The sequence below is a fragment of the Apis laboriosa genome, unplaced genomic scaffold (genome assembly GCF_014066325.1).
Source record: "Apis laboriosa isolate Shangri-la unplaced genomic scaffold, ASM1406632v1 scaffold11_cov152, whole genome shotgun sequence".
Classification (NCBI taxonomy): Eukaryota; Metazoa; Arthropoda; class Insecta; order Hymenoptera; family Apidae; genus Apis; species Apis laboriosa.
The window spans coordinates 2,520,850-2,545,953 of NW_025221020.1; the positions used below are offsets into that span (position 1 = coordinate 2,520,850).

General features: G+C 48.0%; 2 protein-coding genes across 2 annotated transcripts in view; both read right to left on the reverse strand.

Annotated features, from left to right (window-relative positions):
• LOC122718922 (dipeptidase 1) overlaps window positions 1–9,462 on the reverse strand; it is a 52,132-nt gene extending 42,670 nt beyond the window's left edge. Inside the window, exon 1 of the mRNA XM_043944335.1 lies at window positions 9,344–9,462. Coding sequence (XP_043800270.1) covers window positions 9,344–9,462 — 119 coding nt within the window. The remainder of the gene's footprint in view (window positions 1–9,343) is intronic.
• Window positions 9,463–22,102: 12,640 nt separating this feature from the next.
• LOC122718930 (histidine-rich glycoprotein-like) lies at window positions 22,103–24,862 on the reverse strand. Its single transcript, XM_043944346.1, has 2 exons — window positions 24,851–24,862; window positions 22,103–23,695 (listed from the first exon to the last, which is right to left on the reverse strand). Exons 1-2 carry the CDS (start codon window positions 24,860–24,862, stop codon window positions 22,103–22,105), a joined length of 1,605 nt encoding a protein of 534 aa, XP_043800281.1.
• Window positions 24,863–25,104: the final 242 nt, after the last annotated feature.

Sequence of the window (25,104 nt, forward strand, 5' to 3'; positions counted from 1 at the left end):
GTGAAAATAATAAATAAAAATGTACAAGTTTAGCTGAATGAATATATATTTAATTATAATTAAATGCGCGTATCTGTTTAATATTTGAAGCGTGTGTATCGAAGAAGAACAAATAGGTAGCAATTATGAAATAGTGATGTTGCTGGCAACATTCAATAATAAAATTACATATAAAATTTCAGTGAACTTTAAATTCTATAACAGTGTTTCGAGCAGAATCGCCAAGCGTTCCCTCGAAATCATCATCGACTCTCTTTCGATCCTTCGTATCCACCGATCCTGTTTTCCTTCCCGTTTCGGACGATGATCTATCACCCTCCACGCCGAGGTTACTCTCGATTCCGCTTTGAATCTTTAAGCGTTGCTGACGATATTCATTGGCGTGATTGCCCTTGGATCAAACAACGTTTCGATGAGGGATAATTAGGAGAAGCAATAAGCGTTAGAGGTGGATCGTTTCTCTCGTGATTGCACACGCATACGCGCGTAAGTGAATTGGATCAAGCGTGCACCCTAACCTGTCTCTAAAATAATCGAGATTGTTAAACGAAATTCCAAACGGAAAATTGCTGAATAGATCGTTTTCGAGGAACGATTGAGAAGGATATGGCAGGAATTAGGGGAAATTTATGGATCGAAAAGTGGATCGGATGAGAAATCGATCGGTAAATAGTTTATCTCGTCCTTTCAAATTTGCTTTCTTTTTCTCCCCCGCGAAATGTCAATTAATTAACGGCGCCGAGATTGTTCGCGGAACCAGTTTCGAAACGTAACGTTCGGAAAATTTTTAATCGAAAAGCCTCGGCCTTTCCCCTCGGCGGTCATCGTTTATTGTTGCATCGCCGCGGTCGACGAAAGGATGGAAAGGGGGAATATTTTCAATTTTTAATCGACCGTTGTTGCGCGTGACCCTCGAACGGAGGATAAGAATCGAGGGAGGGGCGGAAGAGAGGAAGGGAGATCGGCCCGATTTTTTCTTGGCCGGTTAACGAATCTCGTATTTCGAGGCCTCTTGTAAAAAATTATGCTTCGAAACGACCGTCGTTAACCGTCGAGGTATATCGAGGATCGACGAGGATCCAGGGAAGCGTTGGCCGACAGCCAGCCTCGTGTTTGCACTCATCGATAACAGGGTGTCGTGAAAATTCCCCCGCTTATTGGTCATCGTCGATCCAATTATTCCCTCTCTCTCCCCTTTTTTCTCTTCCTCTCATCGCGTGGATCGATGGTGAATCCAAATCGGCAATGTGGCCGAAGATTCAAGCCAACGATTTTTATTTTTAAAACTCCTCGATTTTTCTATCGTTCTTCGTTTTGAAGCTTCTCCGCCACTCGATTACCGCCCTCTCGATCACGAAGATGTACGAAGAGCGGGGAAAATTGCGAACGGGAGCCGAATTCCTTCGTCGATCTTCGTCAATGTCGGCCGGACGAAAATTGGAATACGGCTCTTTTTTCAACATAATTGTCCCAATTACGTCGTCCGTGAACAAAGTTGGTCTCGAGAGAGATAATCAACCGGTATTTTCTCTCTCTCTCTCTCTCTCTCTTCGATCGAAACTGGAAGACTTTCGGTTACGGAGCGAATCGGCCGCGGTTTCCCGACCGGTCTCCCGGGCATTCCTCCACTTTTCGAGGATTTTCGCATTAACCCCTTCATGCATATTCAACGGATGCAACGTGTGTCTAAGAGCCGAATGATATCTATGACTATGGCGAAATTGCGGTTGAAATTTCGTCGTTTGCCGGGGCGAAGTCGAACAGAGTGGAGAGAGAAATATATATATGTATGTGTATGTGTGTACGTATGCAGAAGCGCGCAACAAGAGGACGGGAGAAGATACGTTTTCATCGGGGAGGGTTAATTGGCGAAGCGCGATAAGGTGGTTGGCCTCGATGCGCATACGAATGGTGAATATTCCCTGTTTGCTGGCGGCAAAATACGAGTTCCGAGTTGAGCGGTTCGACCTTTCCTCCGTCGGTGGAAAGTCAGATCAAATTCTGCCCCGACTTCGATCCGAGTTTTCGTTTCGGCCAACTTCTCCAAAGTCCGAAATCGTATCTCGTCGAGGAGGAATCCCGTCTCTCGTTAAAAAAGCGCGGAGGAATATTTTCGACGCGTAAAACGCTCGAGTTTACGGTAATCCGCAGAGCCGTGAGTTTTCTTTTACGCGTTCCACGTTTGTTCCACGATTAACCGCGGACCGCCAACCTATTTTCGCTCTCCTATTCGGCCATCCCCGAAATCATTAAATCTAATCCACCGTGTAAAATTCCGCGGTTAAACTTTGTTTACCACTTTGTAAACCACCTAAAATTCCTCCAGATTTTCCACGGACGACCTACTATCTTTCGAACCTTAAACGCGCGTCACTTTTTCTTTCGTAATCCTCCTTTCCCGTTCCTTCTAATAATTTCGACTCGATGAGATTGTTAAAATTGGTCCAAGGAGGCATCGTATTGGTATCGTCGCGATAAGCGTTATCGTAGTATGACAGAGCTGGACATGGAAATTTGGATCGCGTGCCAATAATAAAATATAAAAAATAATTCGTTTGGCGATAATACTTTATCGCGTAAAAGCGTCCTTCTTGCCCTTCGTTTCCTTTCTCCGTAATCACGTTCTCGCTAGTTTCCTCCTCCAGGTCACGATGATATCCTCCCGTTCCCCGGGCTTCATTTGTTGACCCTTTGTTTGTCCATTCCACGGTAAACACGGCGGGGGCTAGGAGGGGGGGGGGCTTGGTTTTCGAGTCGCGTCTCGAAATTCAAGATCCATGATCCGATTTCCCGGGCGGAAACCGCCAAGACAGCATCGACGACGCCTTCGACCAACTTGGCGAAATCGAGTTACACGTTGGGAAGCTACATTAACTCCCTCGGAAGTTGGTATCTCGCTCGTGTATCGTGCTCGTCTCGCTGCGTTTTAACGATGTCTCTGTGTGTGTGCGTGTGTGTGTGTGTGTGTGTACACCGGTCACGACAGACAGACGTGGTGGACATCGAAAATCAACCTTGCTTCTCCCGTAATTGCCTTCCTCCTATTACCTCAGAAGGAAGGTCGTCACTCCTTCTTCCTCTAGTAACTCCTCCTCCCTCCCCCTTTTCGATAAGTTAAACCGTTAATCCCTCGTGCTCGTGATTTAACGGGAATTCCGCGCGAAACGATTTCCGCGTGGTCGCGTTTCAATCGGTTGGCCGGTTAAAAAGGAACGAGTGGGGACAGCGACCGTGGATTTGCCGGCGAAACGGCGCTTTGAATCCGCGTTATTCGTTAAAAATGGACGGAGCGGAAAACGTGGATATCGGTTGATATCGAGCGGCGGGCGATGCCGATTCACTCGCATCGGCGAAGTTTGAAAGGGATGCTTCGATCCCTCCTCACCTATTTCGAAGAATCTTGGCTTTTCTTACGAACTGGATTCGGTGAATCTCGCGATTCGTTTCGTGCTCGCCACGTCTGTGTCTCTCGAGCTTAAACACTTGCGTGGATTTTCCAGAGGGAGGGAAGGGAGGTTCGATCGTTATCGCGCCCCTCTTCTTCCCCTCCGTTCGCTCGCGACCGTTAACGAACCGTCCCCGTTGATAACCCATGCAAAGTTGCGAATGGTCGCAGCCACCGCTCGTTAATAAAATTAATTAGAACGACGTGGAAAGAGCGACAAAGCCGCCAACTTTTCCACCGACTTCTCTAGCGACGCGTCGAAAAGAGCTCGCGCGCTAAACATCCGTTCGCTAGGCGGCTGGGTGGATGGCTTTGCTCCAGATACAATAATCCTCCTCCTCCTCCTCCTCCTCGTCGTCCTCCTTTCTCGCCTCGAAAATAATAACCACGCGTTCTTTTTTTTTTCTTTTTTATAATTAATAACCGTCGAGTTTCATCCGCCTCGGCGCCAGGAAACGTTCCAGCCAGGTGTTTCACGTTTTCGAAATTTCTTAGATCGGAGACGGGAGGAACGTGATAGGAAACGAGGTCACGCGCGAAACTTTAACCTTCATTGGATTTTATTGGACGGGTCGAATTAACGAATTAATGGCGGCGGCAAAGGCACACGCGTGTATATACATGTATATTCGACGAGATGTTATCGTGGAAACGGCAAGCGCTACTCGATCTTTCTGAACGAAAATCGAGGTAGACGGTGGACGCGACGGCCATCGCAGCGAAATTGGACAGGGTGCCGATACGAATCCGTTGTTTCCATCTGGAGTGGAGTCGAAGTAATCGAAAGTATCGCGAACAGATTCTTTTTTGCCTTTTCGATGCTCGAATTCCAATGAAATTTCGTTGAAATTATTTTTCCTCGACGAGAAAATTGTACTTTCTTCTTAACGGGAAATGATTACGCGTACGTATAAAATGGGAAGCAAATTCGCGGTAGGTTTACGATTATCGTCTAAACTCGTGTTTTTGAAGGGAGGTTGCGTATATATAATGATGTGATGTTTCGTCAAAGTTAATACGCAAAGTACTTCATGGAATTTCTAACTTTCATCCCCTATGCCAGAAAGCTCTGACATATTCATGCGCTAACTAAATAACTTTGTTCTAAATTTCCAAACCATCCGGCTCCACGTTTCGTGTACATTTAGGCGCTCGTTCGCGCGTGCAACCGACGAATCGTTCCTCTTACTTCCTTAATGGGATCGATCAATCGGTATCTTAATCAATCGGTGTCAACAAAATTGTTCTCGAGATGTGTTCTTCCTCTTCTGGACGAGACGGAGGGAAGAGAAAAAAGCCAGAATTGTTTCGAATCGAAGAAGAGCGAAAGGGAGAAGGTTTCGTCGAGATGGGTTCGTTCGATAGACAGACTTTTCTTCTTTGCAAAAACAATTCGAATACCGTCGTCTCATTGTTCCCAAGGCGGTACTCTTTTTCGAGCCTTTCTAAAGGTGTTCCTCCTCCATCCCTTCGCTATCTATTTTAATTTTTCTTTTTTTTTTCTTTTCGCCATTCGAGCGAAACGAATCGAAAAGGAGAGAGAGAGAGAAAGAAAGGAAACTATTTCCTAATTTTTCTCGAAAAATTTCTGGAACGTAAGAATACTCCGGCGGAAAATCGTTTCAAATCGACACACGAATGATTCGTGAAATGGATCGAGAGCGCTTCGAAAGTAAATCGAAGCCTCGAACGTTCCTTCTTCGACTATGCTGCAAAGAATGGGGAGGAGGGGGAAGAAATAGAAAGGAGAGATTTTCGCACGGGTCACGCATAAGCATCGGCTCTCGAAGCAGATAAAATAGCACGACCACAATTAAACTTAATAATTGTCTCTAGTTGGAGAAAAGTAGGGAAAAAAATGGCGAATATTCAACCATTTCCCGATCTCTCCTTGATCCAGGGATAGGTAAAGCGTTGAAAATAGAACGCTTTATAAAGTACCACTAGGAATGAAAGGATTTATAGCGCGCGCATGTTCTTCCTTTTCCCCCCCTTTTTTATCTCGCAAGTCGAACGCTCGAACGCGCGAACCAGCTTGGCTCGAGAAGAAATCTTTCGATCGTACGCGCCATTTTCAACGAAATTTGCCGGAAATCGAGGAAAAGTGGTTCTCCTCTCCCAGCATCGGAGGTAATAATCGTACGTCGAGCGGTTTCACGTGCCTCGCCTTCGATAATCTTTCTCAATCGTTATCATTGCCTCTTCTAGACCGCATTATTTTCGAACACGATCCCATCGAGCGTGCCCACCAATATCAAATCATACCCTCCCCACCAAAAACGTTATCCTCGCAAAAACGCTCGATAACGAGCTTTGTGTATCCTTTTTATCGTTCTTTATACACATTTTCAAATTGAACTTTTCCGTCCAAGGTTTGATGAAATCACCGAACAATATTTTGCATATCAATCTCTTTGCAGATCGCGAAAATAGAGAACGATAATGACACGGATATCTATATTTCAGACGCGCAGACACGTTTCCTTCCGTATCCACTTTTCTCTCCTTTTCCTCCCTTGCGCGAACTTGGCCAACTTCATCGCGGTCTAAATCTTCTTTACCGCCTTCAAAGCTTTAAGCATCATCGTGGACGCTACTTGCTCCTATGCTACTTGCGCTTATGATATTTATGCGCCGTTGAGCGGATACGTGGACGCGTTAAGCTCGCTCGATATCAGGAAGGAATAACAACTCGGTTCAGATCGCGTTATCTCGTGTCCTCTTTCTCCCCCGTGTTCCTCCTAAAACGCGCGCGATTTCCAACCAAAACGACGAAACAGGTCGAACTCGCTTCGCTCGACTCGACAAGGCGGAAGACTTGTTGCTTCGCGGAATCGCCTTCAACTCCGAATCGTTTATTAGAATCCGGATGTGTTAAAGTTTCACGGGGATTATAAACTTGGATCGATCGCGAGGGAGACGGAAAAGTTGAAATTATTTGAAATTATCCCAATTTTCGCGGAAAACGCGGTCCTTCGTTGATCGTTTTTTCTTCTTCGATCGCGCGAATATTTTTCCCTCCCCCCTCCAAAAATAGGAAGGAAAAGGGTTGGGGAAGAGGAATGGACGGAAGTAACTGATTTGCACCCCTTGGTTCCCCAAAGCGGGAGGCGAGGTCGGGCCAACTTTTGCGGTCCAGCGGCGTGGAACCGGTCCGGGTAATTAAATATTTCCGCACGGCGATGAACGCTGCACAACGGAGTCGTTGAACGGGGCAATTACAGGCCGGTGTCCAACCGGTGTTATCAGCTTCAGCTTGGCGGGAATATTTTCGACGCGGGTTTTTTTCGACGAAAAAAACTTGCGCTCGCGTTAAACGTTGTCGATTCACGGTTTAATGGGTATGGAGGCAAACAAGAATAATTGCGGGTCGAATGTCGTTCAACGTTCCGCGGGAAAAGCAACGCCTGTGAATTTTTTACGCCCCTTCCTTGATTCCTTCCTCCCTCCCGATTCGAACACGCTGCTTTCTGTTCCCCCTTTTAATTGAATACCTGACGCGGAAACGTGGTAATAATAACGCGCTGATGAAAAGAGGATTTTCTCTCTCTCTCTCTCTCTCTCTTTCTTTCTTTCTCATCGAACAACGAGACGGAAACATAGAGATGAGCCGTCACGGTTCCCAAATTTTTTTTTCACCCTTTTTTTTTCCCCCCTTTTTTAATGAAGCGAAACACGAGCGGGACAGGCTCTTTGTTCTCGCGTACATTCCTCGCGTATGAACAAGAAGCATCGGCCACGAATGCACGAATTGGCCAGTCGCGAAAATTCCAACGGTTCCATCCATTTTTACGAACAACGCGGCGTCGCGCGATTGTTACGTCGTGCAACCCCTTCTTCTCGACTCTCTCTCTTTTTCTTTCTCTCTCCGTTTCTGTGCCCGTTGCCGAGGAAAAATGCAAACTATTATACAGGGCACAATAGGCTGGACGAGGCTTTCACTCGTTATCGGTAACGAATCGTCTTCGGGTCGTGGACAATCGCTCGAAATCGCTCGTGCTCCACTTCTCCCTGTTACCCTTTCACAGATACCCTCCAAGGATTCCTCGAATTTCTATCGCGATCCAGGGGGTGAAAGGCTCGCCTTGCTCTCCACGATGGACAGGGCTCGTTCGTAATTTGCACCGACAAAAGGATCGTTCTCGTCTTTATCGCCATCTCCCCGGCTTATTTTTCCTCGACGAGACTCGAGCTACGCGATACGTGTAGGAAGTCGACGTGGCTTCGAAAGGGACGCATCCTTCTTTTTCTTCTTCCTCCTCCTCCTTCTCCTCCTCCTCCTCTTCTTCTACTATTTAAATGCAAAGCGAGTCGTCCGAGGAATTTTTATCGAGCGTTGTAATTGCTCGTCTCGAACGAGCATTCGACTCGCACGAGATCGATCGGCTCGAGAGAACGAGCGCAACCGACCCGTTGTTGTTTTTCGATTCGAGAGAGACATCGATACCGTCGCGTGCCAACGACATACGCAAATACAACGGGTTCCTCTCTCTCTCTCTCTCTATCTCTCTATCTAGCGATTAGACCCATAGGTGGAAGCCGCCACGAAGAATCGGAAATTCGTATCTACTTGGAAGTAGAACTCGAGAAAGAGAAAAGACCAAATTCTCCGGATAAATTCTATCCTGCTCCTAGTTCTTTCACGCCTTCCACCTCTTGCCTCTTCGCCTCCTTCTTTTCCTTTCTTCCCTCCGCCTCCTTCTTCATTAACTTCTCCTTTTCCTCCCTCTTCTCCCCTCTCCTTCGCGAAACTTTCTCATTATCTCTCGGGAAGAAAACGCTCCACTCCTTCCAGTTTCCTTCCATTCCAGTCTTCTCTCCATTCTCTCTTTCCCGCGTCGAAGAAGAAGAAAGGAACGATTTCAAGCTGCGACGGACCGACTTGGACCGGTGGATACCGTTTTTTTCATATTCCTGGCTTTTATTAGTTTCCCCCCCCTCCCGCCCTCTTCCTATTCTTCGTCCGCGAAATTTCCTCGTTGCGGTGTCCCGCATTTGCTGCGCGGAATTCCAGCACCTCAGTTTTTCGCGCTCGCGCTCGATTGTATCGGGAAGCTGGGGCGCGTCTCGTTTCTTTTGTCGGGTTTGCGACGCTGCGGGACTTTCCCCCCTTTTGTTTGTTTGTTTGTTTCTGAAATTTTTACGGTAACGAACTTTGCATCGTCGCATCGACGGGAAACAATTTGTTTCTTTGTTTACCCGCTGGAGGGCCACTCTGTTTGCCCGCAATATTTTCCAATTTCACGGTTCTCAGGGGTTCGTCAATTCGGAGAGAGAGAGAGAGAGAGACAGAAAAAAAAAAGAAACGAAAGAGAAAAGAAACAAGAAGAATAAGAAGAAGACAGCGGGAAATAATGTGTGGCGGAAAGATTGGAAAAACACGAATCGATTCACGGAGGCGCGAGGAAAGTTTGCGCTTTCGTAGAGCAAAGCGTTCCTCCCAATGGATTCGATCGCGACGATCGGACGACATTCCTTTCGAGCTTAATTCCGGTGTAATTAGAGGCACGCTCCGGCTATGGAATGTCATCCATGCGCGTCGTTACGACGACATTGTTCTCCGCCGGCTATAAATCCGTGCCTCGCGATTCTCGTGCGCCTCAACGACCCTCCAGTTAACGATTACACCAGAGTTTTCAGTTATTCATTAAAATTTCAACAATTTTACGAGGCCAAAAATTGAAGCACCGCGCGAGCTACGAGAGGACCGGTTTCCTTCCGATTTTCTACACGGGATCTCTACGTGCACGTCTCGTTTTAAATTCCACTTGGCTCTCGTTCCACCGCGACATCGAATTACGCCCTAACGATTCGTCTCTCTCTCTCTCTCTCTCTCTCTCTCGCTACACGAATCGATGGTTTCGACGGTAATATCGAAAGTAATATCGTTTCACTCACCCGTCTATCAAAGGCACGTCCCTGAGTATTCTGCGAGCGGCCGCGAGCCGATCTCCCGCATGGGCAGCGAGCAAAATCCTCGTCAGTAGCTGACCGAGGACCATCACGCCCACCACCATCCTCATCCTCCTCCTCGCTAGACCCGCACCTCTTCCTTACTAATGTCCTCATGCCATCACCGTCGGCTCACCGGCTCACCCGCACCATATTCCTCCTAACACCGCCGTTTCCACCATTTCCCCTCCACTCTCTCTCTCTCTCTCTCTCTGCTCTTCTCTCGTTTCTCGCGCACAGAACGTCCACCACGTTCCAATCAATCGCCTCGGCGGCGATTCATCCTGCGAGCCAACACTCCTGTTTCGCTTCCGTCGGACCGAACGTCCACGGCTTTTTCAAATTTCCGATTTCCCCCCCTCCCCTCGGGACCCAAACCTTCACCAATTATCTAGCCGCACCAGTTTAATTTCGTTAAACTCGATTTATTATTATTATTATTATTGTTATTCTACGTTTCACCGTTTCACCTATGCGTCGTGGATCATAAATCCTTTTTCCTCTTCGATTTTTGTTTAATCGCGGGATACTCGGTACGTTTATCCATTTTCTTTTCTTTTTTTTTTTTTTTTTTGGCTGTCGTCACTCGCAAATCGTCGCACTTTTCCTCCTTTAATCTTTTTCGTACACCATTTTAAATCGACTTTGCTCGGACACTTTGGCGAGAAAGAAAGTTGCACGGATCGTTTATCTGCCCCTCCTTTTCCACCTTCGTTTCTTTCCTCCTCTTTGCTCCTCCTCCTCTCTCTCTCTCTCTCTCTTCCGTTTTCTTTCCTTTCGTCTTTGTACTCGGTCCCCGCAGACCGCGCGCAGACTGCTTTTAATTCGCTCGTGGTGGGACAAGGCCGCCGTGGGATGCGCTTTTTCAAAAGTTTCTCCTCGTCGAATCCTCTTCCTCCGACGCTCAACCACCAGTTTTCCTCTCTTCCCAACAATTACCCAGGATTAACTCGCCGATCCCCATCCCGGATCCGGACTATCCCGTGTCTCCTCGAAACTTGGAATTCGCGAACGAGTGTTTGGGAGCAACTAGGGAACGACATTAACCGTCCACCAATTACAATCGAGCAATTACTCGCCCTCCACGGGACGACGGGATGTCCCTCTTCTTCCCGTTATTTTATTTTATTTTCTCGTCGGTGGGCGTCGTCGAACGCCGCGGCGGGGTCACCGCAACTCGTCGCACGCCGAGAGGATTAATTTGGAGGAGGAGGAAAACTGTGGATGGAGAGAAATGGCGCGAACCGATCTTCAGCGTCGTCGCGTCGAAACGGGGTCCCTCGCTGCGTTCTTCGTTTGCCACCGCCACGCCGCGGTCATCCGCGCGCACAGGTGATGCTTCATGATCCACCAGCTCGCTATCTCCACCAGCTTACGCGGGATCGTAAATCCGTCCAAATTAATTCGGCGTGAGTCTCGCGATTAATTACGGAGGGACGACACTCCTCCCGATTCGACCGCGCTACCGAACGATGGATTATCGTCCAATCGGTACGCCTTTCCCCCCTCCGGTCTCCGATCGTCTCTCACCCACGAGCTTCTCCGCTTCTCCACCGGATCGTTTCGTCCACGATCCTTCCTCTCCAACCACGCATCGCTGCGATCTACTTGGAGCGAGACGAGGGGGAACGGGAACGTGACGAGGATCGGGAAACGTATTTTAAAAAATCGTTTGGCCGAATTTCGCCAATTTCGCTCTCCCTGTCTCCCTTTCGATGGATTATCGAGTGGAGGGATGGGAATCTAATCGGTTCGGAGGTTCGGATTGCAGCGTGGCAATCGCGTAATTCTTTCGTTTCGACTGTGTGACGGCGCATAAAACCGATTAACAATTGAACGCGGTCGAAGCGGGCGACGAGGCCCCCACCGTTAACGTCCACCCGCGACTAACGAGTTGCTACCCTGTTCATAATTATCGGCGTGCCATCCTCGTGCTAGCTCCGCCGACCGATTATCAACGGGGTACACGGATATTTATCTTTAACGGGTGATCGATCAACGCCCTTCGATCCTTTCCCCCTTTGACGAGCGACGGCCCCCTCGATCCTCGCCCTTTCCGATATTTCATTCCAAATCTCTCGAATCTCGATTCGAAGCGAACCGAGTTTCAATCGCTTTCGAATTTTGCCCAAGTTAGCGAATCGACACCGTGGAAAAATTAGTAGAGGGAAGAGAGAGGAGGAAACGTGGAAGAGCGCGAGGGGGAGAAGTGGCGGGTGGAAACTTTCACCGTGCAACCTTTTTATTTACCGTGCGCGTTTCCCCGATCCTCTCGAAACGACGGTGGTCGAAAGGGTGTTGCGCGGCGGACGAAGCGACGCGGGCCCCCCCCGATCGCTGGTTGTTCGCGGTCCGGAGTTGAACACCCGACTGATGGAAACGTACGCAGAAACTCGGTATAGCCGAGGGCGCAGGCGCTCCCGCTCCTCTCCGCGATCTTCCTCTCTCTTCCATTCAGGACCCGCTCGCCTATATCTATCCGCCTTCCCTCCTCTCCCGGAACCCCTTCGACCCCTTTGTATTCCTCGTCGCGTCGTGGAACGCGCGATCCGCCAACTTTTTCGAATCTCTTTCCGCTCGCGCCTACGTACGTACGTGCATGCCTCGTCTCTACGTTTCGTCCATTCGAGTATTTCGTCTCGAGTAGGCGTCGAGGCGTTGTTTCACGACGTCATAAAAATTCGTTTCTTTCTTTTCTTTCTTCTTCTTTTTTTTCTTTTTTGCGATCGGCTTCGCGGATCGTCGATGCTTATACACGATCCTTTTTTTCGGAGGGATATTCATTAAGGGGATGGGATCCTCTCGTCTCCCTTTGGCCGGCTCATATCGATCAACTATATCCAATATAAAAGTCTAGAGACCGGCCAATAATTTTATTTCGTCCCATCTACGTTGTATCTAATTTTCTCTCGTCCCCCCTCCCCCCGTCGGGTCTCGAGTTTCGATCGAAAGGAAAGAAGATGAGACGAGAGGATAATTTATTTATCGCGAATAATCGTCCGCTGTAACTCTTCGACTCTCCCGGTGTAGTGTGTTTCTAACGATCTTCTAATAGGGGGAGAAGTGGCGAAGCGAACGCATTTATGGCGTACGCCTAGAACGAATCCTCAATCTTACTCGAAGGGGCGCGTTCCTTAGCTCGTCTATCCCCGGTTAGTCCTGATTTCCCTCTTAGAGTGGATTAATTCCACTCTATGCTATCACGTACATGTCCTCCACGTCTTATCTTTCTTCTTTCGCCTGTCCTCCTGTCTAATTACCGAACTCCTCACCCCCCTCTCGTCTCGTCTCCTCTAATGTAAATTTATCGAAAAGATATCGTACCTATCATAAATCGGATTGAAATTATCCCTAGCTTTCCATCCCCTCCGGATGGAACCCCCGAAAACTCGATCCACTTCCGCAACGACGTTTAATCGGCAATATTACCGAGTTTCGATCGAAAGGGGGGTCCGAATTGCACCCGAATGCACCGCGATCAAACGTCCCCTCCCCCTCTGTATACATCACGTTCGTTTCGAATCGGTTTCAGCCGGAAGCTTCTTTCGGAAATTCATAATTAATCCCGTCAATGTCACGAGGTCGATTCGACCAGACGCGAAACACCATCGTCCCTGGGGGGGAGAATGAATTTCAAATGGATTGGTGGAGGAGGTGGGTTCGATCGTTATTTCGGGTCTGGTCCAACGAATTTATCGAAAATCATTAAAAAAATGAATATGTCGTTTTTGGAAGGGTTGAGAAATTTGGAGGGCAGATGATTTTTTTTTTTTTTTTCCTCCACCGGTAGGAGTAATTACCGATAGGACCGGTGGAATAATTATTATCGCGTCGTTAACGAGGAGAAACGGCGCACGCTCGTTTCCACGATGGTGTCTCGGATTTACGAGGAGAATCGTCGCTTCTTTTTTCCCTCGCGATCTTTCAACGATCGATTCGGCGCGAATTCGCGCCACGCGGGAAGTAAGATGTATATAAAGTGAGTATCCAATGGGCGATAATCGCTCGATTACGTGACGCGACAAGTATTAAACGGCACGCGTTTGAAATTCGCGATAGCACGAATGGGTACGAGACGTCTCGTGAAAGCATAAACGATGGGGTAATCGCGCGACTAGTATTGCAAACTTGTACCCTTTCAACCTTTCTTCGTGTAACAGGATGTTAACGTATTCGTGACGTATTTGAAGAGTCGTGGAGGTCGAAATAAATGTTAATGTTGATGGGAAGAAAACGTAGGGTTCGGACGAATTATTCAATTTTGTAAACGATTAAACGAAGTCGGGCTTCCGTTAAATTTAACGTAACTCGATAAATAAATGGATATTTTTTGTCTCGACTATATATTATACAAACATCCTTATAGTTAACAATGTAAGAGAAATTAAAAAAGAAAAGGAACATGTTTAGCAAGCTACGACTTCTTTTATACGATTCTTTTATCTAGTTTAATTTTGCTCGGAATTTTTGATTATCGAGAAAAATCGTGAAAAACAAAAAAAGATTCGCGCGAATAACGATTTTGCTCGAGCAAAATGCTAATATATTCCCGTGAAATACAAGTCGTTTCGAGCGGAAACGCTCGCAAAATACGCGAGTATCGCTCTTCTAAACGGCTAATTGCATTAGCCCGATGAAATCGTGTTCCTAGAAACATTTGCAACCGTTCGAGATCCTAGCGCTAAGACTCAAGTTCGTTCAAAGTTCGGAGATAGTTACTTTGATGAGATTTGTTGAATGAAATTTCGGCGAAGGGGAGGGGGAGGAGGGAATTCGAATCGATATTTTTCCGCGGAAAACCCTTGCCTTTAATACGAGGGGGCGAATTCAACACAAACGATGCTCCATTGTGCGGCGTGCTAAACAACACTCAATTATCAGGAGAAATAGCGTGCGAAAGATGAACAAAGCCAACCGAGTATTCGCGAATTCATAGAGTGTTCTCATGAACGATTTTGTTCCCTGCGAACATATTATCCCGCTTTGTGAAAGCGTACGCGCGCGTGTACGTGTACGCCGTAATTAGAATTTGCCAAATCGAGGCAAATCGTTGAATGTATCGACACGTATTTCCCGCGAAATTGATTTTTCGGTAAACTGATTGGATCGTAAATTCGATCCTGCCGCGCGACACAGCAAGCAGTTATTTTTTTTTTTTTTCCTCCTTTTATTTTCAAACTCTCGTTCAACCCTGCGCGTATACGGATTAAAAAAAAAGAAATAGGTCCTGGCCCCAATTTTCGAAACGGGGAATAAACGTCGCCCCCGTTTCTGACGACGTTTCAAAATTAGGTAAACTTTTAAAAAACTTTTATCGGTAATTTCACCTCTTCTTACCTCTCGAAAGTTTATTAGTTTTACCCTTGTAAAACTAATTTCGAGGGCGAAGAAAATACCATCTATCCCGATATTCCATTGAAAGGCGGATCGGGATATTTTCGAACGCGCGCAATTTCGATATGAAAATTAGAGGGTGGAGACGGGGGATGAGGGTTAATTTATCCGGTGGTAACGACGAGCACATCGGTCAGTCGCGTGACTGACACGCCCTTCGCCTCGGAGGGTTCCGGATCGTGGCGAGATTTAGACGTTTCCCAGAACGGCGTTTCCACCCTTGAGATCGCGTCCACGGGGAAGGGCAAACGGCGAAATGGCAGCGCGATAACGAACAACATCGAGCCACGTTAACGCGATAAAAAAAAAAAAAAGGAACTGTGGGCGGGCAAAATCGCTTAGGCATGCAATTTTATCCGGCGGAAATTAACGGGTAGGGACGACGATCGTTTACAGTTTTGAGGAAACGATGGTTCGCGTGACGCTGCGCTCTAATCTCTCGGTCGAATAAATTGAAAATTATTCCTCTTCCCTTTTGGCTCGCTTCTGCCCTCCTCTCGATCGAATCCGAAATTCTTACTTTTCCCTCCCTTTCCGATTATTCGAAACGGTCGCGCTTCGAAACGGCAGCCGAGCGACAGCGAATAACAATATTCGAAACGGCGAGGTAGCGAGGCGAAAAGCCGGGCGGAAAATCGTTACGAGGGGAGGCGTGTTTTCGGCGGGGCCGGTCGACTAGCGCGAAGCCGCATCGTTCAAACTGCCCTCGTCCACGCCCAGAGTGGCGATCTCGGCGTAATAACGATATCAGCAACGTTACGCGATACCTACCATTAGCTACGTCGCTCCAATATCGATTTTATTGACCTATCGGTGGCAGATGGAGAATATTTGGCGGATTCCCCTTCGAGGGAGGGAGGGGGGGCGATGAGGAGGAGGAAGAGGGACTCGCCTCGTTCGGCCGGTCTATCGTAATTGAAAATTCTCGTCTCGAACGATTTTTCATAATCGATCGATAGATTCCTTCTTCGTTCCCTACGGATTCCTTTCGTTTAATTATTATTATAAACGGCGATAATTCTTTATTTTGCCAACGTGACGTGTATCGATAACACGTATACTGCGTTGTTACGCGAGACGAGGCAAATCTAGCCGTCAAACAGAGACGTCTTTCTATTATATCTCGGTGAACGGGATGTCAGTTTGGAGAGAGGAGATCGTAAAAGGGACCGCGATAGGGGGTCATTTATCCGGGTTTTGGATCGCGAAACGAGAAGACAGGAGGCGTGGCGGTTGTGGAAGCACGCGACCGCACGTGCACACACACACATATATATATATATATATATATACGCGTGTGTCGTTGCAGGTGGCAGATTGCGTCTCTGGCAGGGTCGACGCGCCGCACCTGTGAGAAATTACCCCAAGGCACGCAGCCCGTTCCTCAAGTACCTGTCTAAGCTTCTATACACGTAACCTTATGTACAGGGCGCGGGAATAGCTCTGGCACGAGGCTCGTGAAAGCTATGCAAACCTTGAAACAGCGGGCAGGATCCTTGGTATTTTCCTTGAAGCGGTCGGCCACGCTTGCGAACGGACCCTTTAGTCCCTCAAAAGGGACCGGTGGTGGTCGGTCGAGGGTCGGGGAGGCGGAGAGACGAGGTAGCAAACTGGAACGCGAGGGAAAGAGATGGAACGTATATGTATGTGTGTATACACGCGCACGCATGACAGAAGGGAGCGAAATCGGTTGTCGATAAATGCGTCTGCCAAGATTGTTCCTGAACAATCCTACGCGAAGGGATGATGATTCTCAGGATTGATTCTCGGATATTGCTGCGCTAAAAAAAAAAGAAAGAAAACGGCGAGATTTGTTCGAGAGAAGGAGAAAGGGGAAGGCAACACGCGAGTATCATTAATGGGATTCGTAATTACCGCCAAGTTTTATTCGTTTATTCCCTTTAGCGATAGTTCAACCATCCAGATACCGACGATAATTTGTTTACGATTACGACACCGAGGGGACGATTCGTTGGTTGGGCAAAAAAAAAAAAAAAAAAAAAAGAAAAGATTCGCCGTAAACCGTGGTTCGAGAGAGATCGTTGGGCGGTGTTTTTTCATCAAACAGCCTGATCCCGGAAGAAAGTCCACCTTTCTCTTTCCATCCACGTTTCTTGCCTTTTATAGCGCGGCCGGCCGCCCGGCCTCTTTTTACGCCGCCCGTTCTTCGCCGAATGTTCAAGGATTGAATAAGAGTTCTCGTGGCACGATAAAAGGGTTCTTAATTGTTAAATATTGCGGCCGCATTTCGGTTTTTGTTTCCCCATTCATCGGGAACCAGTTGCCCGACTTTAACCCGCTTGCCCCTGTTTTTCCCCTTCTTTTCTTTTTCTTTCGTTTTCTTTTTCTTTTTTCCTCCTTCTCGTGGCCTGCCCGCGTACAACCGGCAGACTTTTTAAACGTGGAATTTAAAATACACGGAATATATTATAATCGGCACGGCTATTAAAAGTGGCGAAGAGCTTCTCGTTCTGCGGTTTTTTTCATCGACTTCATTATTATAAGTGGCCCGCTGCTGCCGGTGGGTCAACGACAAACTGGCGAATGGCGTCTTCGTGGTCCCCCCTCTCTCTTTAATGGTCGCGCCGGTCGTTAGTTCAATAAAGCAGCGATAAAAAAGAGCGTAGCTTGCGCACGGTATTTGCAAATGCATGCAGATCGACGTGATTTATCGGCCACCGTGCCGTATCAAGAACAACGGTTCGAAGAATGGCGAAAAATTTTCGGATGAAATCCGGAAGGATTTAAAAAATTGCCAACAGAACGAGAGGTTATAATTTGTTATGATTTCATGATCACCACTCTCCCGACATCGGTTCCAAGCTTGGTTGGAAAATTGGTTGAAACGTTTTCGAGAAACGTTCTCTCGAAGCGAAAAGAAGGGAAGAACGAAGATCGATAAGGAAAAATTGCAAATGTCGATGGAAGGAGAGTTAATCGTGCGTTAAACCGCGATATATTATATTACCCGACGGTGTCGTTTACGTCGTGCTCGATGCAATTAAAGTATTTACCGAGTGAATCGCTTATCAACTCGCGAGAGGGAAGAAAAAGAAGGGAGGGAGGAAGGAAAAAGGAAGCGCTTGAAACTTGACCATCAGCGGCTGGTTTGCACTCTTCTTATGCAACTATCGGGACTCCCTCTTCTCGCTATCATCCCTCTTCGGCTCAACTTTCTTCGGGCTTTCCTTCACTTTCTACCAAACTTTTGCCTCAAATTAATTTTGCAACTTCCGCCTCTCTCCGCACTCCAAGATCGGCCAAGGAGGAGCACCGCTCGATCGTTGGACGCGAACCCCTTTTCGCATTCGCGTCATTCGATCAGAGAATCGCGAGGCTCATTGTTCCTTCGTTTCGCCGCTAAATACAGATATCTTCCGTCTCTTCTGTCTATATATTTTTTTCCGCGAAACGATTCGTCGTTTCTTCTCATTCTCGATTCTTCTATCGCGGCTACGATACCCTGTATATCGAGCCCCCTTTCATCCCCTTTTTCCCTCGCGTGCAGCGGCGCTTACTTCCGATTTCCTCGAGTGGGAGGCCTTACGGTTGCATCGTGTAATACGATTTCACGAGGGAACTCTTAAATTCAAATCACCGGCCGACAGACACTTTTTTCCCCTTTTTCCTAACTGAAAATGAATTTACTCTCGCGGAAACGCAGCGCTTAGACGGATAGGGAAGTCAAGAGAGAGAGAGAGAGAGAGAAGGAGAGAGGAAGGGATGGAAGGGAATAAAGAGGAACTTCCGGTAAGTTCCTATTCGTGGCATAGATTTCTCTCGCTTTTTCCAACTGTCCCTCTCTTCCTCCCTCTTTTCCTCCATCCTGTTTCCGTTCGGTGAAAATTCTCCGCCGTGGTGTACGCCATCCCGTCGAACGTAACCCTTTGAAATTAGATTGGACGGTATCACCGGTCATCCCTGTCTCCTCTCTCTCTCTCTCTCTCTCTCTCACTCCGTATTTCTACTAGTTTTTTCTTCTCTCTTCCCTTTTTCCAATTCCACGCGTCTCCTCTCCCTTTCGCATTTCCTCCCCCCGTGATTTCGCCCAACGTCCGGTTACCGTCATTCTTCCCCACGACGAAGATAGCCGGCAAGGAGTGAACGCCTCCAACGGATGTAATTTTACTTGCCACAGTTTTTTCCCATAATAATAAAAAAAGGGTTTTAATTACTTCGGGGACAAACGAATCTCGCAATCCGTTCCTGTTCCAAAGAGAAACGAATCGCGAGAATATTTACTTTTCGAAATATTATATTCGAGGATATAACGCGAAACGTATTCCACGATGATCGACAAACTGAGCCGCGATTAACAATCGTCGAACAATTCGCGCTTGGAATGCCACTTACAGACGCTCCTCTCGGTTCGTTAGTCCCTCGTTCTCCCTCATTTCTCTTCCTTCCTTCCTTCCTTCCTTCACAGTCTACTACAGTCTCTTACACCGCCGGTTTTCCGTTCCAAAACACCGGATCTATGGAAAGAAGCACGCCCCGTTTAACAGGCAGACTCTTAGTCCAATCGGAGAAGTCCGTTGAATTATCGACGTAGCGCGTCTCCTTTAACGAAACGGTTCGAAACTTCGAAACGGGAAAACGATTTGTAACGGGCTCGATTTAGATTAACTCGCTTCTTTTTTTTTTTTTCTTTTTTTTGTTTTTCACGAAACGAAGAGACGAAGAGACGAATTTCGAAACGTTTCCTTTTCCCCTTAAAAGGTAAAAGCGCGCTCCACCCTCGATTTTTCGTCGTTTCGTGGCGCGTGACAGTTTCGCTATTAACTGGCTATTAAACGGATTGGTCAACGAAGATCGCGTCGATCACACCTTTAACGAGGCTCGTTGGAGGAGATATTGATAGGACGACGAGGATGCGACTTTGACGCGTGCGATTCCGTTCGATTTCGATATTTAATATCGAAACTCGATCGAGCCGGGAGAAACGGCGGAGAAATGGCGCGATCAGCGTGGGAGGGGAAGGAATAAAAATTCTGTGTGGAGATTCGACGCGGTGAATCGGTCGGACGCAACGCGACGCTCGAATCATCCTCGCCGGTCTTCATTCGAGCCACGATTTACTCGACGCTGCTCGTCGCGAAATTTCTTCTATCTAAACCTAAGGGGGGGGGGGAGGGGTTTCCTCGGCTTATCTTTCGCGGCGTCTCTATACCTCGAATTGGAAGAGAAGCATCGTTTTCCGGGTGGCGGCCAATGCATGCTGATAAACCTGCTCGGCCAATTTAACTTCCAACATGGCGCCTTCCCTTCCCTTCCCTCTTCTTTCTTTTTTTTATTTTATTTTTCTTCCGGTTAACCCCCTCCACCTCTCTTCCCCCTTTCTTTTCCCCTCTCCCCGTTTCCCGGAAATCTATCACGGCCAACGATTTATTAACCCATTTCGCCGGCAGACATCCCTCTCTCAATTTTGCGAATTTTCGTTGGAAAAATCGATGCTCTCTTACGCGACGCTTCCCTTCTCGGAGAGGAAAGGGAAAGAGGGGAAAGAAATTCTCTCGTTCGTGCTCTTATAATTTTCTCAAAGATCGAACAGTGCTCGGCGATGAATTTTTCCTCGCCCGCTTCGAACGAACCAAAATGAAATTTCACTGATATTTGAATTTTTCTAGTTGAATCGTTGCCGACCTATTTCACCGGTATTCTCCGGTGATTGCTCGATCAATCGTTTCGACGTGGTTCGAAATTAGATCGAAAAAAATTACAACAAATGAAAAAGGCGGGAAAATCATCCATCGAAATGTATATACACGATGGGGGAAGGGATCGATGAGAAGAGTGTAATCTCGAGGGGTCGAAATTTTTCGCCAAAGTTTCCCCTTTTGTCTCCGGATGGAGGTCGCGAAAACAAGATCAAACTCCTCGCCTAGAAATATTAACGTTTTGCGCGGCGGCGAACCCGATACCGTTTCCGGTGGAAACGTTTCCTCCGCGGTTGCTACGTTTATCGTGTCCTTTGCCCGCATCTACAGTTGTTGGGTTGAAACGACAACACGACGCCCATGAACCGGAATATTTTAACCGGAGAGAAAGATAAAAACGACCCGAACTTTTGTTATTAATTTATTTTCGACAGTGAAATTTTTACATTCTAAATTTTCGTTACCGTCGGATGGATGGATCGATTTCGAAAGAATTTAAACGGTTCTACATCCCGAAATATTTTCCTTCAATCAATGGAAATTAGTTGATAATATTATGGTTGAAACGAGACTATTCGAGAAGATCCGTCGACCGAACGCGACGTTTCTCTTTCGTTTGTTGTAGTAACGCGTATTCGAAAGATCCGAAAGTTTAACGGAGCATAATATTATTTGTTATCCACGTAGATTAATCGCGTCGACGAGGAGTGGGAAACGAAAGTTAGAGCGCGACAAGATTTTCTCTCGAAAATGTCCCCGAGCTCTCCATTAACGAGTCCTTCCGTTTAATTTATTCGTTTATTTTTTTTTCCCTTCTACTCTCCCCCCTCCCCTTTTTCTTAACTCAACTTCACTCGGATAATTAATCGAAGATTGCCCCTCTCGCCTTTCCTCGTTTTTCGAGGCAATTCGCTTTCGAGAGTACGGCTAATTCCATCATCCTCTCGGGAGGGGGTCCAACGAGATTCTCGATCGACGTTGCAAACTTGGGTGGTGGCTGGATTATAACTGTCGGCGTAAGTCGTTCAAAATCGGTGAATCGTCGAAGAAGAAGAAGAAGGATTGTTTCGCCGGATTACGGGAGTTTGTTCGAAACTCTTCCTCGAGAACAATCGTTGCCTCCAAAGTCTCTCAAGCCGATATCCCCGTTTTCTTTCTTTCTTTTTTTCTTTTTCTTTTTTTTTTTTTTGCAATTACAAAATTCACCGTAATGGCCAATTGCGTCGGCCAGATGTTAAATTTTCGGACGTTTCATTAACACCGAGCTTTTCGTAACCGATTTATTTCCCTTTATTTCCCCCGTGATTTCCTCCCTCCCTCGCCCCTCCCCGGAATGGGAAAGATATCCAGTTGGAGACGAAGGCTCGAGTATCCTGAGACCGAAGTTTAAACGTTATTGTAGTTTCGAAAACGAGAAACGGAGCGTAGTTGTATCCATCGAACTTCCTCCTTCTCTAGTCGAAACCGGTCACCAGGAAGGTTTAATGGAAGGGACAAGGCAATCATAAACTCGTGTAAACTTTGTATTTCGTAAAGGTGTCAACAAAGATATAACTGGAGGCTAAGACGAGAAACAATTTGCAGGAAACGCGCTCGGAAGCGAAACGATCAAAGTATCGGAAGGAATCGTTCCCGCGTTCCTACGTTGGAACGATCACGCTCGATCATCCGTCGTCGTAGCTTGCTCGGTCGTGCTCTCCGCTTCCTCCGCCTCCTTCTTAATTTTAAGGATATCCTCGACCACCACCGTCTCGCTCTTCTCCGGAAACACGTACTCCTCGTGATTCTGCGAGGCGTCGAAGTAATGGCCCGATCCTTGCTTGTGATGTCGCTCCACGTAACCAGAGTGGAGATGGTGTTCCGCGTGCTTGTGGCCGTTCTCGTGACGATGCTCGTGGCTATGGTCGTCGAAATGCTTGTGGCGCTCCTCGTGGGAATGGCCGTGCTTGTGCTCGTGAGACGCGTGGTGTTTGTGATGCTCGTGATGATGGTGCCCCTCGTGATGATCGTGGTGGTGTTCGTGCTCGTGGCCGTGCTTGTGCTCCTCGTGGTGGTGATGCTTGTGATCCTGGTGATGGGAGTGGTGGTGGTCCTCGTGATGGCCGTGACGATGCTCCTCCTTGTGCCCGTGCTTGTGCTCGTGGCCGTGCTTGTGGTGATGGTCCTCGTGATGGCTGTGCTTGTGATCCTCGTGATGCCCGTGACGATGCTCCTCGTGATGGCCGTGCTTGTGCTCGTGCCCGTGCTCGTGACTGTGATCCTGGTGGTGGTGGTGCTTGTGCTCGTGCCCGTGTTTATGGTGGTGATCCTGCTGGTGAGCGTGATGGTGATCCTCGTGGTGGCCGTGCTTGTGCTCGTGCCCGTGGTGGTGCTTGTGCTCCTCCTTGTGTCCGTGTTTGTGATGCTGCTGATGATCGTGGCCGTGATGATGGTGGTGATTCTCGGTCTCCTTGTGGCTATGATGATGGTGATGCTCGTTGACGTGGTGGTGCTCGTGGTGGTGGTGGTGCTCGTTGTGATGATGATGCTTGTGATGGTGGTGATGCTCGGCGTGGTGCTTGTGCTCCTCGTGGTGCTCGTGCTTCGAGTGATGCTGATGCCCGTGGTGGTGCTGGTGTTCCCCGTGATGCTTGTGCTCGTGCCCGTGTTTGTGCTCGTGCTTGTGCTCGTGGCCGTGGTGATGCTTGTGCTCCTCGCGATGCTTGTGCTCGTGCTCGCCGTGATGCTTGTGACCGTGCTCGTGCTCGTGCTTGGCCCGATGCGAGTGGTGCGAGTGATGGCCGTGACTATGGGAATGACGATGGCCGTGGTGGTCGTGGTGGAACGAATGCTCGAAACCGAGGCTCCTCCGAGGCGTTGCGAAGACGACGTGAGACGATCCGGACGAGATTCGGGGCTCGATCCGCTTCGCGACCTCGTTGATCCGAGTTACGATGGTGGTGGTGTTGGTGGTGGGATCGAAGGTGGCTGTGCGCAACGGGGCGCGAGGTTGGCCGTTTAACGCGAACGACTGGAAATTGGCCCCGATCGAAACGGGCAATTGCCGTTTTCGCGGATATTTGCGAGCGTTGATGTTGGAAATCTGCGGGATCTGGGAATCGTCGCGCAGCAACGCAGGGACGCGGGATTCCACTTGTCGCGGAGCCCTGATGGGATCCGACAGCTTCGTCCGATCCTCTTCCGGTGGTGGTTTTAAATTTCGGCCAGCCACCGCTGTCAATAGCAGAGCTGCCGCTAGAAGCCACGCCTAAGGACGGAGAGAAACAGAGAGAAAGTTGAAAAAAATAATGGAAAAATGGTAAAAACTAGATCGGAAATTTTGTTTACAAATCCCGTCTATCTGTGTACACGTAACGTGGGACGCAAACATGGCGGATTGGAGGGAAGGGATGATTGCTAATTTTCGAAAATCGTTTAGCCGCAAGCGAGTTCATTATGATACGATGGCGTAGCGCTGTAGCGGGTAACATTTAGCTCGGGTAACCGAAACAATAAAACAACGTCGGCGCGGGCCATTTTGGCTTGCAATGGCGCACGTGCGAAACGCGGAGCACGGCCGAGCGGAAAAACCGGAGATAATATCCACTAAATCGTCGCCGGCTCGTTTTATCGCCGCTCCGCCATTTCTTGTCGCGAGATCCCCCCTCCCCTCCCTTTGCACGGCCGAGAAGAAGCGGAAGTTTAAGGTAGCGAGGTCGAAGGCAGCGGCCAAGAGATAGATACGCGGCTACGAAATTGAATCTTGGTTCGGGCGCGTTGAATTAGCGAAGTCAGCTACGGAACGATCGGGAAGCGGCGCGTTTTCTTGCACCATTTTTCATCAACGAATGATCAACGAATGAATTTCGTCGACGATGATTTACGCGATGAATTCCTTCCCCCTCCCCATCGTTGCGCGGCGAGGAATTTTAAATTAACGGTTTGCTCGGCTTTATTTCGCGCGATGCGTGACCGACATCGACGGGGACGAATGTGTGCTACAATCAGAGATTTTTATTTTTCCGGCCGGTAAACGGGAATTCCAAACACGAACGTTACATTCGTTAAAACGTTCATTTACATTCGCGGTCGCGATTTAGTCGAATCTATCTTTAAAGTAAATTTAACTTCGAACGCTGCATTTTGGGATAAGTTTCGAGCCACGTTCGAGAGAGAGAGTCAGAGATTTAGACCGAGCAACGTATCGTTTCATTTAACGGCTACTTTCGTCCCTTTGTCTCGACGCCCGTTTTAATTTCTCCTTTACGCCCGAGTGCTGACGCTCATCTTCGTATCATTCCCTTTGAAATGCAAACGATCAACTCGCTGATCAACTTAGTTGGAAAACGATCGATTGGTGTCGACGATGTACAGCGTTATTGCCTCTTTGACCACTCGTGGATTCGAATTCGACGAGACTTACCAACGTCGCCATTTCGCCGATATTTCGGGTGTACAGGCCGAGAACAACTGGATAACGGGTCTCCGTGACAAGGTACTTTTATAGGGGGCAATTGGCAATCGGTACTTTCTTCCGTGCTAAGCACCAGTGTCGTTTACGACGAGGCCCAATATTTTAATCGTCGTCATAATACGCGGCGAACCGCGACCGGATCGCTCTCCGTTCGATTTCATTCGTAAACGTTCCACGTCCCGTATCGAGCCGTTTCCGAATAA